The 15,518-nt window shown below is 41.4% G+C and overlaps 1 protein-coding gene across 16 annotated transcripts in view; it reads right to left on the minus strand.

The window, feature by feature from the left end:
* TJP1 (tight junction protein 1) overlaps positions 1 to 15,518 on the minus strand; it is a 249,808-nt gene that overhangs the window by 43,173 nt on the left and 191,117 nt on the right. For 15 of the 16 annotated variants that reach the window (XM_042475437.1, XM_042475451.1, XM_042475450.1 and 12 more), the window contains 4 exons: positions 12,923 to 13,047; positions 10,939 to 11,041; positions 5,298 to 5,577; positions 1,271 to 1,374 (listed from right to left, as the gene is read on the minus strand). In XM_042475437.1, coding sequence (XP_042331371.1) covers positions 1,271 to 1,374; positions 5,298 to 5,577; positions 10,939 to 11,041; positions 12,923 to 13,047 — 612 coding nt within the window. Of the gene's footprint in view, positions 1 to 1,270; positions 1,375 to 5,297; positions 5,578 to 10,938; positions 11,042 to 12,922; positions 13,048 to 15,518 lie in introns of those variants that run through there. The other variant, XM_042475453.1, reaches the window with a different exon arrangement.

Raw genomic sequence — 15,518 nt, forward strand, 5'->3', positions numbered from 1 at the left:
CTTAAAGTGAATACTGTAATGCAAATATTTGCTGCTCTTATAGACTGCATATATTTACTACTAACTCATTATATGTCAAAAATAGCAATACTCCTTTTTTACAGTTTTACACAGTTGAACAATCATGCTATTTAAACAATATAATCTATTATTCTGTCTATCATTTAAAAACTGAGAGCCGGCGTGGCGTACTGTTGGACTACGACTCTGGAGACCAGGGTCTGATTCCCCGCTTGGCCATAAAACCCATTGGGTGGCGTTGGGCAAGTCACATACTCTCAGCCTCAGGGGACGGTAATGGCAAACCTCCTCTGAATAAATCTTGCCAAGAAAGCCCCATGATAGGGTCGCCTTAGGAAATGACTTGAAGGCACACAACAACAACATCTAGAAAATAATTGCGCAGCAATAATAATCCGAAAGAAACCACATTAAATATTTGCGATCATGCAAATATTTGCATTATTTACCTTAAGTTACCCAAGTAGTAATTAGTACCAGACTTCCTTGTTAGCTTTTGTGCTACTTGAACGGTCCTATCTTGGTTGCACAAATCCAAGAAAAGGACTGGGGCTTTTGGGGAAGGAAACTGGGGGTCTTTTGCATTTTCTGAGTACCAGTTAGAGCACCCAACCCATGGCAAAAGCTACTAAGTGGTGAAAATTACACAGCTGGTGTAGGGAAGCAATGATGGAATGGCTCCTGTCCATCCTTTTTGCACCATCGCTTTCTTTGGATACCTTTAAATACCCATAAAAAGGATTGCTGCAATTTGCGTGCATCATCTATGAAAGCGTGGGAGAAACCACCTCAGAGGCTTAATTATATCGATGGGATTAAGAGTTCTGCTCCGAACTGCCAGCAAGGGACTAATATCTGCTAGCCGAGATGATTTAACTCCCCGACTTTTCTTCTCATATGAGGCTGCCCCGAGTTCCAGGCATCCCTTCTCTGTTCTGTCAATGGTCTTGAGCGCATGTTGCAGAAACAAAACCATGCCCAAGAAAGAGCTGCAGCCTTACCAGTGTGACTTTGCAAATTCTGGTGCTTCACTCTCTCTCTCTCTCTCTCTCTCTATATATATATATATATAGGAGCTTGCATTTATCATTTTAAAAAAATCTTCTATTCCAGAGAAGGGAGGATGTGCATCAAACTGATCACATTTCTGGGAAACAAGTTATTTAAAGTTCAGGAGGCTTCTCTCCTCCACTACAACCCCCCCCCCCAAAATAAGAGGGGGAAAGGGGGAGGGAGCCATTTACTGTACCTTTAGTACAACGTCACCTTCCTGAATATTGCCGTCTCTCGCTGCCAGGCTATCTTGGGATATTTCTTTCACGAATATGTGGCTGGCAAGGCGCAATCCGTACTCTGTTCCAAACAAACAAACAAACAAAATTAACAGAGAAATGGTTAACAAAATGCAAAACTTTGGGGATGCTCTTTCAAACTGGATTCGAAGATTGTTTTTAGACTGCTTTTAGGAGGTTTTAAAGACCATTGCATGGTGTTTAAGTCGGCCCTCCTTAGCCACAGATTTTTTTATCCACGGATTCAACCATCCACCGTGTGTGTGTGTGTGTGTGTGTGTGTGTGTGTGTAGAAAGAGAGAGAGAGAGAGAGAGAGAGAGAGAGAGAGAGAGAGAGAGTCACAGATATGGCATTGATAAAGTTTGTTGATAACTGTATAACTATGCCAATGTTTTATTTTTATTTTTTTTCTTTTCCTAAATCTTGAAAAGGTTTTGAGGAATGAGGATGTGGTATCCAACTGTTGACTGTGCCAATGTTTTATAATACTTGACTATCCCAATGTCTTATAATACTGTGTGAAATTTGTAATGCTATGGTGGATGGGACTGTGGGCATTCTCCCCTCCTACTTGGATATATAGAAGATATAGAACTTCATTCGGAGTAGAATGTAGATATATTTGTGCAATGGCAGTACACCTGATGTTACATGTTTTGTATTTTTGCCATATTTTGGTGCTGGCCATGTGCCGTAATAAATTCATTCATTCATTCATACATACATACAAACATAAATCCTAAAAAGCAAGCCTTGATTTTGCCATTTTATATAAGGGACACCATTTTACTTGCCATTGTATTTAATGAAACTTCAGCATCCACAGATTTTGGCATCCATGGGGAGTCCTGGAACCAAACCCAAGCAGCTACCAAGGGACTGCTATATTCTACTGCTGGGTGAAAGAATGAATACTGTAATTTCAAAGACTGTCTTCCTGCTGGGGAGCTATGAAAGCTTTTGCACATTTTCCAATGATTTTATTTTTGTTTAGGTTTGCATTTTAGGCATTCTATTTGAAAAGAACAACTTACACAAAAATGAAGATTTTTTTGCACAGAAACTAGTGTTTTTGTGCAAAATGCACTGTGCCCTGTTTAAAAGCTGCAGCCTTCTAGGTCACTGTCCTTATGTACACTGTATAGCTCTATTCTGTTGTATAGACATAGTAATCAAAGGAGCGCAAGTAGCCACGGTCTGCTTTCAGCAGTATTGGAATCGCACTCTCCATAAAAAATGCATGTCTAAAAAGACTTAAAAGTGATTCAGTTTGACCCCCAGAACCACAGGGGCAAAATATTTCATGATATGGAACCACCCATGAACCTGCTTTCCATTACTGCAGAGGGATTTATAAATTTAAGATGAAGTTAGAGCAAAAGAGGACAAGACTAGCATCTTGATGAAGGTGTAGCAAGAGCAGGAAGAAGAGCGTTCACCCCATATATATATATATATATATATATGGGGAGAACACTCTTCTGAGAAAAATGCAGTATTAATCCTGGAAATAATATATATATATATATAATATCTATCTCCAGGATTAATACTGCATTTTTCTCATCCTATATGAGACAGTGCCTCAACACACTGAGCAACCTTGCTGATCAACCATTTTTATGTATGTAGGTATGCAATTTAGGCTTTCTTTGGGATATAAAATTGTTTGTGCAATATGTGTGTGTGTGTGTGTGTGTGTGGTTTTACAATTCTATATTGCTTTAGCTTTTTGTATCATTTTTATTGTTTCATATTGTGTAGCCTGCTTGATTCTTTTTACAATTTTAGACACTCTAGCTTCCATTTTAAAATCTACGACTAAATTAAACGTATTACAGGTTGAGTCTCCATAATATTCCGAAATGGTCCATGTGGATAGGTGAGAGAGTGACACCTTCGCTTTCTGATAGTTTACACAAACTTTGCTTCGTGCACAAAATTATTAAAAATATTAAATATAAAATTACCTTCAAACTACGTGTATACGGTGTATGTGAAACAAAAATGAATATCCTGCTCAGACTTGGGTCTCACCGCCAAGATATCTCAATATGTACATGCAAATATTCCAAAATCTAGAGTCCAAAACACTTTCTAGTCCCAAGCATTTTGGGTAAGGTAGACTCAACCTGTACTCTGTTTAGAAGCATGGGTTTTCTGGACAGCCTAAAACACCATGAAGGCACCAGATCCCATCTGATCTCGGAGGTTAAGCAGGGTCAATGGATGGGAGATCACCAACAAATTTGTTGTTGTGTCCCTTAAAGTAGTTTCTGACTTATATGTTGACCCTAAGGCGAGCCTGTCATGGGGTTTTTGTGGCGAAGTTTGTTCAGAGGGGTATTGCCATTGTCTTCCTCTGAGGCTGAGAGACTGTGACTTGTCCAAGGCCAGCCACTCAATTTCATGGCTAAGCGAGGATTTGAACCCTGGTCTCCAGCGTCGTAACTTAACACTCAAACCACTACACCACAAAACAAATACCAAGCACTACTGGCTATAATTCAGAGGAAGGACATGACAAACCATCTCAGATTATTCTTTGTCTAAGAAAACGCTACGAAATTCATGGAGCTGCCATAAGTCAACTGGTGACTTGAAGGCTTTTTACGCACACATCCTTTTGGCAAGGGTTTTTATCCTTTGCTTTCTGTGCTCTGCACAGAATGCTATTACATGCATACAAATGACTCACTTTAGATTTACATTTTTGAAATGACAAGGAAGTTTCAGGAATAACGCAAAGGTGCCAAGACCGAGCTGCGCTGAAGATTTTACTCATCTGGTAACATCCGGACAGAAGGCAGGAGGATCACACTGTGTTACCTAACAATGAAATACTCCGTTCTGGATCTTCAATTTGCATAATTAGTTTAGTACGCTATGAAACGGCTATGCAAAAACACTGCCGCGAGATTGACTCCCAGGTCATTAACCGACAGTCTGCAGTCATCTGTATAATTGAGGAATGGTTATACGGCGAGATTGCTTTGCAAATTCATTCTCAGAGGAACAGCAATCAGAATAACCAAACTGTTTGCCAGCAATCTCACGAGCTAAATTGCCACCGCACTTCGTTCAGGTAAGCAAAAACCTCCAAACTTGCATTCAAACATTATGGTGGCGGAAGCAAAAAGTGTGAATTAGAGGACGAAGACATTTCCTCCTGGTTCTTCTTTCTTTCCTCAAAACTCCTGCCTAGAACTCATCCAAGAGTTGCTGTGTTTGTAAATACATTTTGACCAACTGCATTCCTGTTCTGTGGATTGCAATAAATTTTACTATGGGAAGCAGTCACTGTCACCACCAAGTGGTTTCAAAATTTGGGTTGGTACTTTTTACCGAGTCAGATTAAACAAACTTTGAGTTTACATGCAGCTCTTTCTGCATAAAGGGTCTGTGTAACTAGAAAAAATATGTTTTAATTCTATTCAAAGCAAAGAACTCAGGTGGCTTGATCTGGTTTGCAAACAAATGTTAATTATTCTGCATGGGCTTTGGTTGTTGAAACTGGTTTGAAACTGCCATTTAAAGTAGCATGCAATCTACTTTAAAGGTACTGTTTTATTGTATGTCGCTTTGAGAGCCCTGCTGGACAGGAAAAAGAGTAACCAAAAATTTAATGATTGCATTGATTTAAACATCACTATCTAGCTTCTTATTTGCTTAACAGAGGCAGTGTCTGCACTGCAGAATTACTCCAGGTTGACATTATTTTAACTGCCATGGATCAATGCTATAAAATTCTGGAAATTTTAGTTTGCTGTGGCCCCAAAGCTCTCTGACAGAGAAGACTAAATATCTCACAAAACTACAGTTCCCAGAATTCCATAGCACTGAGCCACGGCAGTTAAAGCAGCGTCAACCTGGACTATTTCTACAGTGCGGACACAGCCAGAAGGAAGTGTATATGATAGAGGAGAAGAATCCCATCAATGAGAACCTCCAACACAAACTAGCTTTCTGAAACAGCAGCATACCTTCATTCTTCCTGGATTTCACCAACGTGACCTTAGTGGGTTTTGCAGGTTGACTGGATCCAACTGATCTCCTATCCGATCTCGGCGACAAACTCCTCTCTCTGCTGGCACTTCGGTCCCTCACCCAGCTTTTCTCGTGCCTTCTGTTCGCACTCGCAGCACCACGGGAACCTCTTGGATCATGCATATCTTCTTCATAGCTGTCCTCGTCGTTTTCGGACACAGGGTCTGGATCGGTCCGGGTTACTGGGATCTGAACTTTTTTCATCCGTCGGATGGTCTGGAATGCGGTAATATTAATCTTTTAGTTTCTGATAAAATGAAACTATTGTCCACTGTAGATCTTTAATGCATAACATTCGGCACATACTGATATGCCTATCCTCTTTGAGTCCCAATATCGGAGAAAAGCAGGATTTAAATAAAATAAATAAATGTGTTGTGGAATTCACACAGGTCCTCCAGTGCAACTCTATGAGCCACATCTGCCAGAAATTGACCACAGAATGATGTTAGAAGACCTACAAATGCCTAGAGAAGTGCTTTCTCTAGGAACTTTTAGGTCCTCCAGCACAACTCTATGGTCATCTTCCAACAGAGTTGTGTTGGAGGACCTAGAGATTGTTAAAGAGAGAGCATATGAATCAAACCCGCAAATAATCAAATCCCCAAAAGTCAAAGCCGCAAAATGTGGAGGGCCGACTGTAAATGAAAATGTGATCCTCTGACAAGAAATCTGCAAACATGAAAGCTCATCTATGAAGGATCAAACAAACAAAAAACAAAACAAAACAAAACACACTATTATTTTGGATGCTACCATCCTACCAAAGAGGAGACGTCAACATTTATCAAGGAGAACAAGGGTAGCTGAACTCCCAAAGGAGCAGGATGTAAGACACGTTGGGTGTTCAATGTGCAAAATGTCAATGGATGTATGAAACCCATAGATGAAGGTGTAAAATGCTGAAGTGCTCTGCCACCCACCCCATCCATCCAGAGCATAGTCGCAACAAGCAGTGGGACTGTATGCATAAGCCCTCTTTTCCAGTTCTTTGACCAGCGACCAGTGCTCTAAGAAAGGTAAGAGCTTTAAGTAGGCCTGATCACAATGAACACAATCTATAAATCAATTCTGTGGCATTTGTGGTCAAGGAGGAGCCAGTTCATTCCAGAAAGACAGCTACTAATGACTACAGATAATATCTCAGGAGGGTACTGATGTGTGCATAAAGTTGGCTGCAGCAGAAACCCGGCACCAAACCACAACCCTAACAACCAAGGAAAATGTTTGTTATTTGTTTGCAATGAGCGCACCTGGCTCCTTACTGAGTACATGCAGACAGGCCTTTGCCCCAGAGGCTTACAGCTGAAAATCCGATGCAACAGAACAACAGACGGAAGGATGGAGGAAACAAGGAAGAAGGTGTGAGACATTTCCAGATGCTTATACCTAGTTGCAACAAGTCCAAAGAACTAGGATGTTCATGGGAAAGCTTGAGGAGGGACTTGAATAGAGGAAGGTGACATTATCCAGATGTTCTAGCAGGGAAAAAGATGTTATTGTAGGTAGCATCTTGCATGGGCTCTGAAAACTTAGCAGAAGAGAGCTGTGCAGTTCGACAACCTAATTTAGGAATCCTTTCATCTATAATATTACGTGGGGTATACAATGATATCTCTCTACTAAAGCCAGGCGTTACTATTGCTGCATCTACACTGCAGAAATAATGCAGTTTTGATGATGCTTTAGCTGCTGTGGCTCAGTAGTATGGAATCCTGGAATTTGCAGTTCATTGGGGCACTAGAGCGCTTTAATAGAGAAGGCTAAACAGCTCACAGATCTAAAAATCCCAGAATTCCATAGCATTGGGTCATGGCAGTTAAAGCAGTGCCAAACTGCATTATTTCTGCAGTGTGACAGCAGCCTAGATTCCTGAAGATGACCTGTTGAATGCTTGTGGAAGAAAAACATTCCACCTTCTACAAGAGAAAAGGTGGGGGAGACTGAATAGTTTGCAGAATCTTAAATTATCATTTTTTAAAAATGCTTCTTAAAATAATAGTTATCACCTTATTTGTATGCAAGCATTAAGGCTGAAATCCCATGCACACCTTAACAGTGCTTCTTTCCTCAGATAACTATGCAGAGGATTGCAATGTAAATTCCTCCAAACAAGAAAAAAAAATCTCTCATATGCACAACTACCTTATAGCTGAAGAAGCGGCGGCTGACAAACTTGTTTCAAAAGTACAAAGTTGCTACTCAAGACCTAGAATTTAGATGCATAGTCATTAATGGAGAAGTCTCCCTCCGCTTGGAGGAAAAAAAATGTGAAAGTGCAACGTGTATAAAAGAGCCTCATATCTATGGACATTGCTGCTACTTCAATATTTCAGTGCTTGACAAGACCATTGGTGTGGAAAGTGACTTCTCCTCTCCCAGGACGCTCTGTCAATAGGCGTGAAATACAGGCTCTTGGGGTACCGTTGGCAGGCCATCAAAACAACAACAAAAACATCGCTGAGCTACAAATCAGTCGCAAAACTGTGCAACTCAACTTTCTTTCAGAGTCACCGAAGAGATACACAAAAGCTCTTTTTGTGTTCAGCGATACTGAGGTGCATAGCATTATTTCTTTTCAAACAAAGACAGAGGTGATACACCTAATGTTTTGTCTGTGCTGCTTTGAAAGAAGATGGGACTGAAATGAATGAATGTTCCTTATTTATTCTTTGGAGAAAAAAATCAATAAATGAAAAACTAGAAAGGAGAGTGAGCCAGTGTGGTGTAGTGCAGAAATTCCCAGACTTTGGTCTTCCAGATGTTTTGGACTTCAGCTCCCAGAATTCCCAGACTACTGACCAGGCTGGTTGGGACTTCTGGGAGCTGAAGTCCAAAACACTTGGAGGACCAAAGTTTGGAAATCCCTGGTGTAGTGCTTTGAGTGCAGGACTCTGGAAGCAAGGCCATCCACTCCATTCAACCATGAAAACCTGCTTTGGAAAAGGAAAAATAATTAATATAGAAGATATTGTCCAAAACCCTCAGATAATAATGCCTTTCTTGTCTACAAATGTACATCTGCTGTTTGCCTCTTAACACCTTTCTCTGGCAATTAAACAGTTTTGAGTTTCAAGCCTGGGGAATCTTTTGGGATTACATCTTGTTGGAATGAGAAAGGAGAAAACCAGACCAAGCAGCACAGAAACTACTAACCAGCTCACATTTACCGGCTTGATTCAGCAGCTGTATTTTCAATCACAATCCAAAATTTGGTTTATGAACTAGCTGGTTTGCAAACACATTTTAAAACTAAGGTCCCAATCACAATCCAAAAATGTTGAAAGCACCTACCATGATTTGCTAGCTTTGAACCAGATGGTTCAAAGGCAAAGAATAATTGTGGGTTATCCGAGGAGGCAGCAAGTTTGTGCACAGCATGTTCCTGATCCTCCAAACTATTATTTGGAAGATCAATATTATTATGGTGCCTGAAATGGGCTTAAGTAATATGCCTCCCTACCTATTATGGCAAAATATACTTCAACATTTTGAGAAGTCTTTTCATTTTAACAAACTAAAGCTTTTCTCATGAACCATTTTAAGACACTCCATGGCAATATCAATTGCCAAGTTTCCACACTACTGGAAACTTGCTAGGCAACCCAGCAGGTAAGGTATTAAGTAGACCTTATTTCATCCATTAATATTTAGAGGAAAACCTCTCTTGAAATAGACATATAGTGGGACCTTGTTATCTGCTGGGGTTTGGTTCCAGGATACCCCGTGGATAACAAAATCCGTGGGTACTCAAGTTCCATTAAATATAATGGCAGAGCAAAATAGTGTCCTTCATGTAAAGTGGAAAATCAAGATTTGCTATTTGGAATTTAAACTTTTTTTGAATATTTTCAGGCCGCGGATGCTTGAATCTGTGGATAAGGAGGGCCAACTGTATATCAAGTCTTCCTCTTCTGCCAATGCAGGCACACTTTGGGCAATCCCTTGGATCAAGCATAAGGATTTTTTGGGCTGGGGGAGTAAAATCTGCCAGTTCCAAAGAGAACTCAGTTTCCTAGGAAATGGAACCAAGCACTATCAAGGAGAAGGAAACATTTTAAAGAAAAAAGAATACATCCTGGAAACAAAACAACCGGTGAGCATATTTTTTTAAAAAACTGCATGCAATAAACTGCTACTGTTTACAAGATAGACTAGGCATTGCTAATGACAAGTTTTGCAGATTTGGAAAGGAAGTTATTTATAAAACTGTGCATGGAAGGATAGCAGGAATCAATGTAAGCACACTGTCCAATGGCAAATAGCATATGCCGAACATGGAGAAAACACTGTTTGTTGATGCATGAGGGGAAAAGGAACACCATTCAATACTCCGAGTGCTTGACACACTTGGTTTAACTCTGCCTTGACATGATGAAAAACAAAGGAGGGAAAGGTGGGATTTCTGGTAATGCTAGGCTTTAAATCTGAAGAGGTTGTGCTGGCTGGTGACTCTTCAGTCATCTCTGGGGTGGGGAAAAAACCCAGAAACCCAGCAAGATATTGGAGTAGGGATAGGAAACCCAGCAAGATATTGGACTGGCAGTTAGGGGCAACCCTAAGAATTTATATGATGAAGGATGTAGAACAACAAGGGCTAGAGCTTGACCAGGAGTACGTCTGTCTTGTCTGGATTACATTGTTGGGGGTAAACCACAATGTTTTCCCAGGGAACTTTGGAGGACCATATACCTGCCACACCTTTCCCCAAAATCTTTTTGATTTTGGGGGTTGGGTGGGGTACCTAAACATTCCCCATTTCCCTACTTTTTGCAGCCCTATTCTTCATTTTAGGTCCAAGAAGAGGCCTTTCTTCTTGCAAGAAGTTAACCTGAAGTTGACTTGGCTGCTTCTGCTGGGGGAATATGAGGGTTTTGAATAGTTTGGCTGGTCTGAAATGTGGCATTCACTGGCACTCAAAATAAAATTCTGTTGCAAGCTCCTGTGCCTTGTCCTACCCCAGAAGATAAGTGCAGAGCCCAACTTTGGCTCAATGAAACAACTAAAGAGGCCAGATATTTCCAAGGCTCACCAAGGAAAGAAAAGTCTACTTCTGCTGTGAACTGGAATGTCTTATCACGCTACCATGATGTTTACCATAGATGGATGAAATTCTTTCTGTTGTCACTGAATCAACCTTCAATAAGAGTTGTACAAAAACAATTTGAACTTAGAAGTCCCCATAGTGTTCAGAGGAGTTTACTTCCAAGTAAGAGTGTATAGGATAGACTGTATTTAACATTTTTTAATGCTCAGAGGGTTCATATTCAATATTTCTCTGGAGATGATAGATAGAGTGCACTTCTGATATATGCTACTAACTAAAATCAAGCTGTGTTTCAGAATCTCAGTTTCCTTCCCCAAAGAAGCTAGTAACAAGTCCTGCATACACGCAGCGGCCATCTTTTAGCAAGAGGTTATGTAAATAATTCTGAGCTGTCATACGATAAATGTCATCGAATCCACCCTCGAGGCTTGTTTTCATTTTCTTTGAGCAAATCCAGCATATAAATAGTTTTCTGGAAGGAGTTGACCCTTTGCACACAGATGTAGGGGTAGAGAAAAACATTCACTTACGATTTTGGCATTTTTCCCACTCTTTCTCAGCTGCTGCACAGCAAAAGCGTGCTCCACGTTATCCATCGAAACGCCGTTAACCATTGCAACGCGGTCATTTTCCCTAGAGGTGAGGGGCGAAGAAGGAATGCAACATGTGAACAAGGATCTTGTCGATGTCAGAGAGGAAAGAAAAGGCTTTTTTAAAAAAATCTGTACTCGGGTAGTTTAGCATTGCTAAGTTACTGCAGATCCCACACAGGCTAGGGACCTTTCCCAAGGTTATCTGAATACTTTGGCACATTCACCGTGTACCTCTCTGCCTTTATTACATATTGTTAAAAACCAAGATTAGCCCCCAAAGCAGAGTTTTGTGCAGACATGTACATAGGTTGGAATTCAGGAGGGTGCAAGATTGTGTGTTTGCTTCCCATGACCCCTGACTTCCATCATATTGCATTAAAAGGCTCTCCCTCTTTGTATGCGCTTCCATCATGAACCACAGTTATTGAGTGGTGATCAGGGTTTTGCACCAGACCTCAATGCAAAATAATTTGGGGGGAAAACCAACAGGGCTTGGAAGCATCACTATTACACAACTGCCAGCATTGGCAAACCACGATTAAGGGTTGTAGAAGATGGGAAGGGAGGAATGTGCATAAGCTACAATGGAAACAGGAGAAGGACCTTGAATCCTATTCTCTCAATGATGGCTAAGTGAAGAGAAAAAATAATGCCCATAGCTAGGGAAACACATAGCCACTTGGACTCAGTGGTTCCCAAACTTTGGTCCTCCAGATGTTTTGGGCTTCAGCTCCCAGAATGCCTGACTGTTGGCCAAGCTGGCTGAGGCTTCTGGGAGTTGAAGTCCAAACCATATGGAGGGCCATGTTTGGGAACCACTGGACTAGATTAAAAAAAATTGTTAGAACTTGGACTGCCTTCCTGTCAAAATCATCATTAAAAAGAAAAAGAGAACTGACGTTCTTGGGCATCTCCAGAAATAGTGATCTCCTTTAAAAGAAGACACACCACAATCCCAATAGGGTAGAATTCAGAAACATATCTGTGTTAGTCTGGATTATCAGTATGCAAAGGGCTCTTGTAGCACCTTTGAGACTAACAGACCAAAATAGGTTGTAATATAAGGTTTCACGGACTACGTCTACTCCACGCATCTGAGAAAGTAACCAAGGCTATGAAAACTGATGCTGTAACTTCATTCACAGTTATTGTCAAAGGTGCTACAAAGATCCCTTTGCATACTCACAGTCCCATCAGTTAGTCTGGCCCTAGAAAAGCATTTTGACAAAACTGAATGTGGGTAAAGCAATGGATCCAAACTACGGGAAAAGAGATTCCACCTAAACATTAGGAAGAACTTCTTGATGGTAAGGAGCCTAGGTGGCGCAGTGGTGCCACAACCACAACGTTGTAGGTTCGGTCCTAGAGGAGGGCTCTGAGGTCCACTCAGCCTTCCATCCTTTCGTAGGTCGGTCAAATGAGTATCCAGCTTGTTGGGGGCAACTGGCTTACAGATTGTAAACCGCTATGGGAGTGCTAGTTCATTGATAAGCGGTATAGCAATGTACTTGCTATTGTTATTGCTGTTTGACAGTGGCAGATGCTGCTGCCTCGGAGGGTAGTGGAGTCTCCTTCTTTGGAGGGTTATAAGCAGAGGATGGGTGGTCATCTCTTGGGAGTACTTGGATTGTGTATTCCTGCATGGCAGAATAGGTTGGAGTGGATGGTCCTTGAGGTCTCTTCCAACTCTATGATTCTAGGATTCTTTGTTACTTCTGGTTGTGTTGGGGGCAGGGGATAGGTTGTGGCATGACCTGTGGTGAGACCAAGGGAAGAAAACTGGTCCCTGGACCAGATAATTTGCCTACGTCTGGCCCAGAGAAACCTCAAAAGGAAAAGTGGAAAGGAAATTGTAGAAGTAGCTGAGTTATCTGTGCAGAGCTCCCTCTCCTGCCAAACCAAAGTTTAACTTGACACTTACTGCAGCAGCCCTTCTGCTGGACCTCCTTTGAGCACATCTGATATGACTATGGATGTTTCGCCGCTCTGAAAATGAGGGTTATCTCTTCCGCCAGATATTGCAATGCCAAACCCAAATCCAGGAGCCTAGGACAGACCAAGAAAAAAAATTCAAATCGCATTAGTTGCAAGGAGCTCAAAAATTAAAAATAAAAATAAACGGGCAGCAACATATGCAATTTTAAAAACATACATGCATCAGCATTTTTTTGCAAAGGAAGAAACTACATACTGAGCAACTACCTCAGAGGTTCTCAGGCTTTTTCAGCACAGCAAATATCATAGTGCTCTGGAGCTAGATAAACATGGGGAAAGAAGAGGGTCTGTGTTTCAAGCAGCACATACCACTCAGACGAGAGTACACAACTAAAAAGGACCCATATTTCAAATGATAGAGAACCTGATTTACCTGCAAAATGTCCCAGGTCCAATCCCTACCATCTCCAGTCCAAGCCAAAAGATAGACATAAAGTTATGGGGGAAAGACACAATTCTGCATGAGAATCTGGAAAGCAGCTGCCAGCCAGAGTACTACAAATGCATTCCTTTTTCACATGTCAAAACCGAGGAATGCAAGCTGTTCTTTACAATCCATAAGGCATCATCTTTCCTTATACTTTGGCTCCCTACCAACTAAATTAAGGGCACTTCTCTCCTCTGCTTCCATCACTCCCTTTTATTCCTAATTTAAAATGCTGATCTAGCCTCACAATCAACAAAAGCAGAAGGATTCTACTCCAATTGGGGCATCAGCAACTTTATTCTTCCATTAATCCCAATGGGAAAAGTGCAAAACAACACATGTCTGAATTTATTTATCTGTTTTTCACACCAAGTACTGGTAGTTTGCTCACAGGAGGGAACTTGCCAGAAAATGTGATTGGGGCAAATGGAGTGGGAAACACGATCCGATGTCGAATTGATCCATCAATTTGGATTGGAAAGTGATTTTTCTGTAAGTGGGAATGAGGTCCTGGAGAACTTGTCTCATGACAGCAAACAGGGTTTTTTTGGGGTGAATCTTTACCAAACCTCCCTGATATGGACATCTAATTGACTTTGTCTTTTTCAAATGCAGTCCTACAGCAATCATGTCCTGAGCAAGAAAAGTCCCAGCTGAAAACACAGAGCTGCTAAACTTTGGTTTCCTTAAAACAGGAAGAGTTTAAACAGGAAATTTAAAAACAGGATGTGAACACTTTCAATCTCTTTCTGTGGCATCTGCAACGTCTTTAACAATGAAGGAAAACACATTCCTCTTAATATGTCCAGCACTGGAAAAATGTGGGATTATGAGATGAATAATCTAAAAATAAAACTGCGTATTTTTTGCTTCAAAAATTATTCCTGTTCAAAACAACCCATATCCCCATATAAGTGATGCACTGACTGATCAATCAAGTCAAACTCATAATTTCTTTAATTAGCTGACAGCCTTGAAGGATCAGAGGAAGGACGATTAAAATTCTACCACGCTGGGCAACTATTAGGAATTTGTTTTAACCCTAACAGAAACAGCCATCCGTTCTCCACAATGAACCCAGGAGCTCCTTTCTCCAGGTGTTCCTTTCCTGGAAGCTTTTAGAAAGACGGTTCGTGTGCTTGATTCCACGATAATTCAGAACGAAGTCTCTAAGCCCAGAGGAGCATGAAGACACAGCATTCCATCTTGCATGAATGCCTCTCTGTATGTTGCATAGTACTTGCTTTCATGTTTCACAACTGTAAAACTGCACTCGAGGAAAACAATACTGGAACAAAAAGGTTGGCCCGTCGTGCAGCGGCCTGGAGAGGAACGTCATGATGTGAACTTGGCCGCGACCGCAAAAGTGCCACTTTAATTAGGATCCTCAAGGCGTAACGGGAAGAAAACTTGCTTTTTAAATGGGACACCATCATCCAGAGGCAGATGAAAGGCCATATCAACTGCCACCAGCCTGGCCTTGGAGGGAGAGAAGAAAAGGCAGGGAAGACTCCATCATGCTTAACCCCCGGGGCAGATGAAAGGCCCTCCTTCCATCTTTCCCCTGGTCTTGGAATGAGAAAAGAAGAGGGAGGCACAGCTGCACTATGCCTAGCTCAGAGGAAGATGAATGACCCTTTATCCATCCCAATGGTCACCATCCTGGCCTTGGAGGGAGAGAAGAACCGGACTTGATCCCCTTCTCCACTGTCATTCCCTTCTCCTTTTGGGTCCTGTCTTTTTAGATAGTAAACCCGAGGGTAGGGAACTGTCAAATTAGCAATCTGTAAGCCGCTCCGAGAGCCTTTGTTGCTCTTTTATATAAGGGACACCATTTCACTATGCTGTTGAACATAATATGACTTCAGTGTCCATGGATTTTGGTATCAACGGGAGGGTCCTGGAACCAAACCTCAACAGATACCAAGGGCTCACAGTATTTTAGGGACTCCCCCTAGACAATCGTTTCCAATTCTAGGGACAAAGGCACCAGCTAAAATAGATGGAGGAGAAATGGGGAAATAGGGAAAACTGCCCCATTAAATCCCCAGGGTCACAAGTAGACTTTTTAAAAGAAAAGGATCATCTAGTTCAG

This window comes from Sceloporus undulatus, chromosome 6 (genome assembly GCF_019175285.1).
Source record: "Sceloporus undulatus isolate JIND9_A2432 ecotype Alabama chromosome 6, SceUnd_v1.1, whole genome shotgun sequence".
NCBI lineage: Eukaryota > Metazoa > Chordata > Lepidosauria > Squamata > Phrynosomatidae > Sceloporus > Sceloporus undulatus.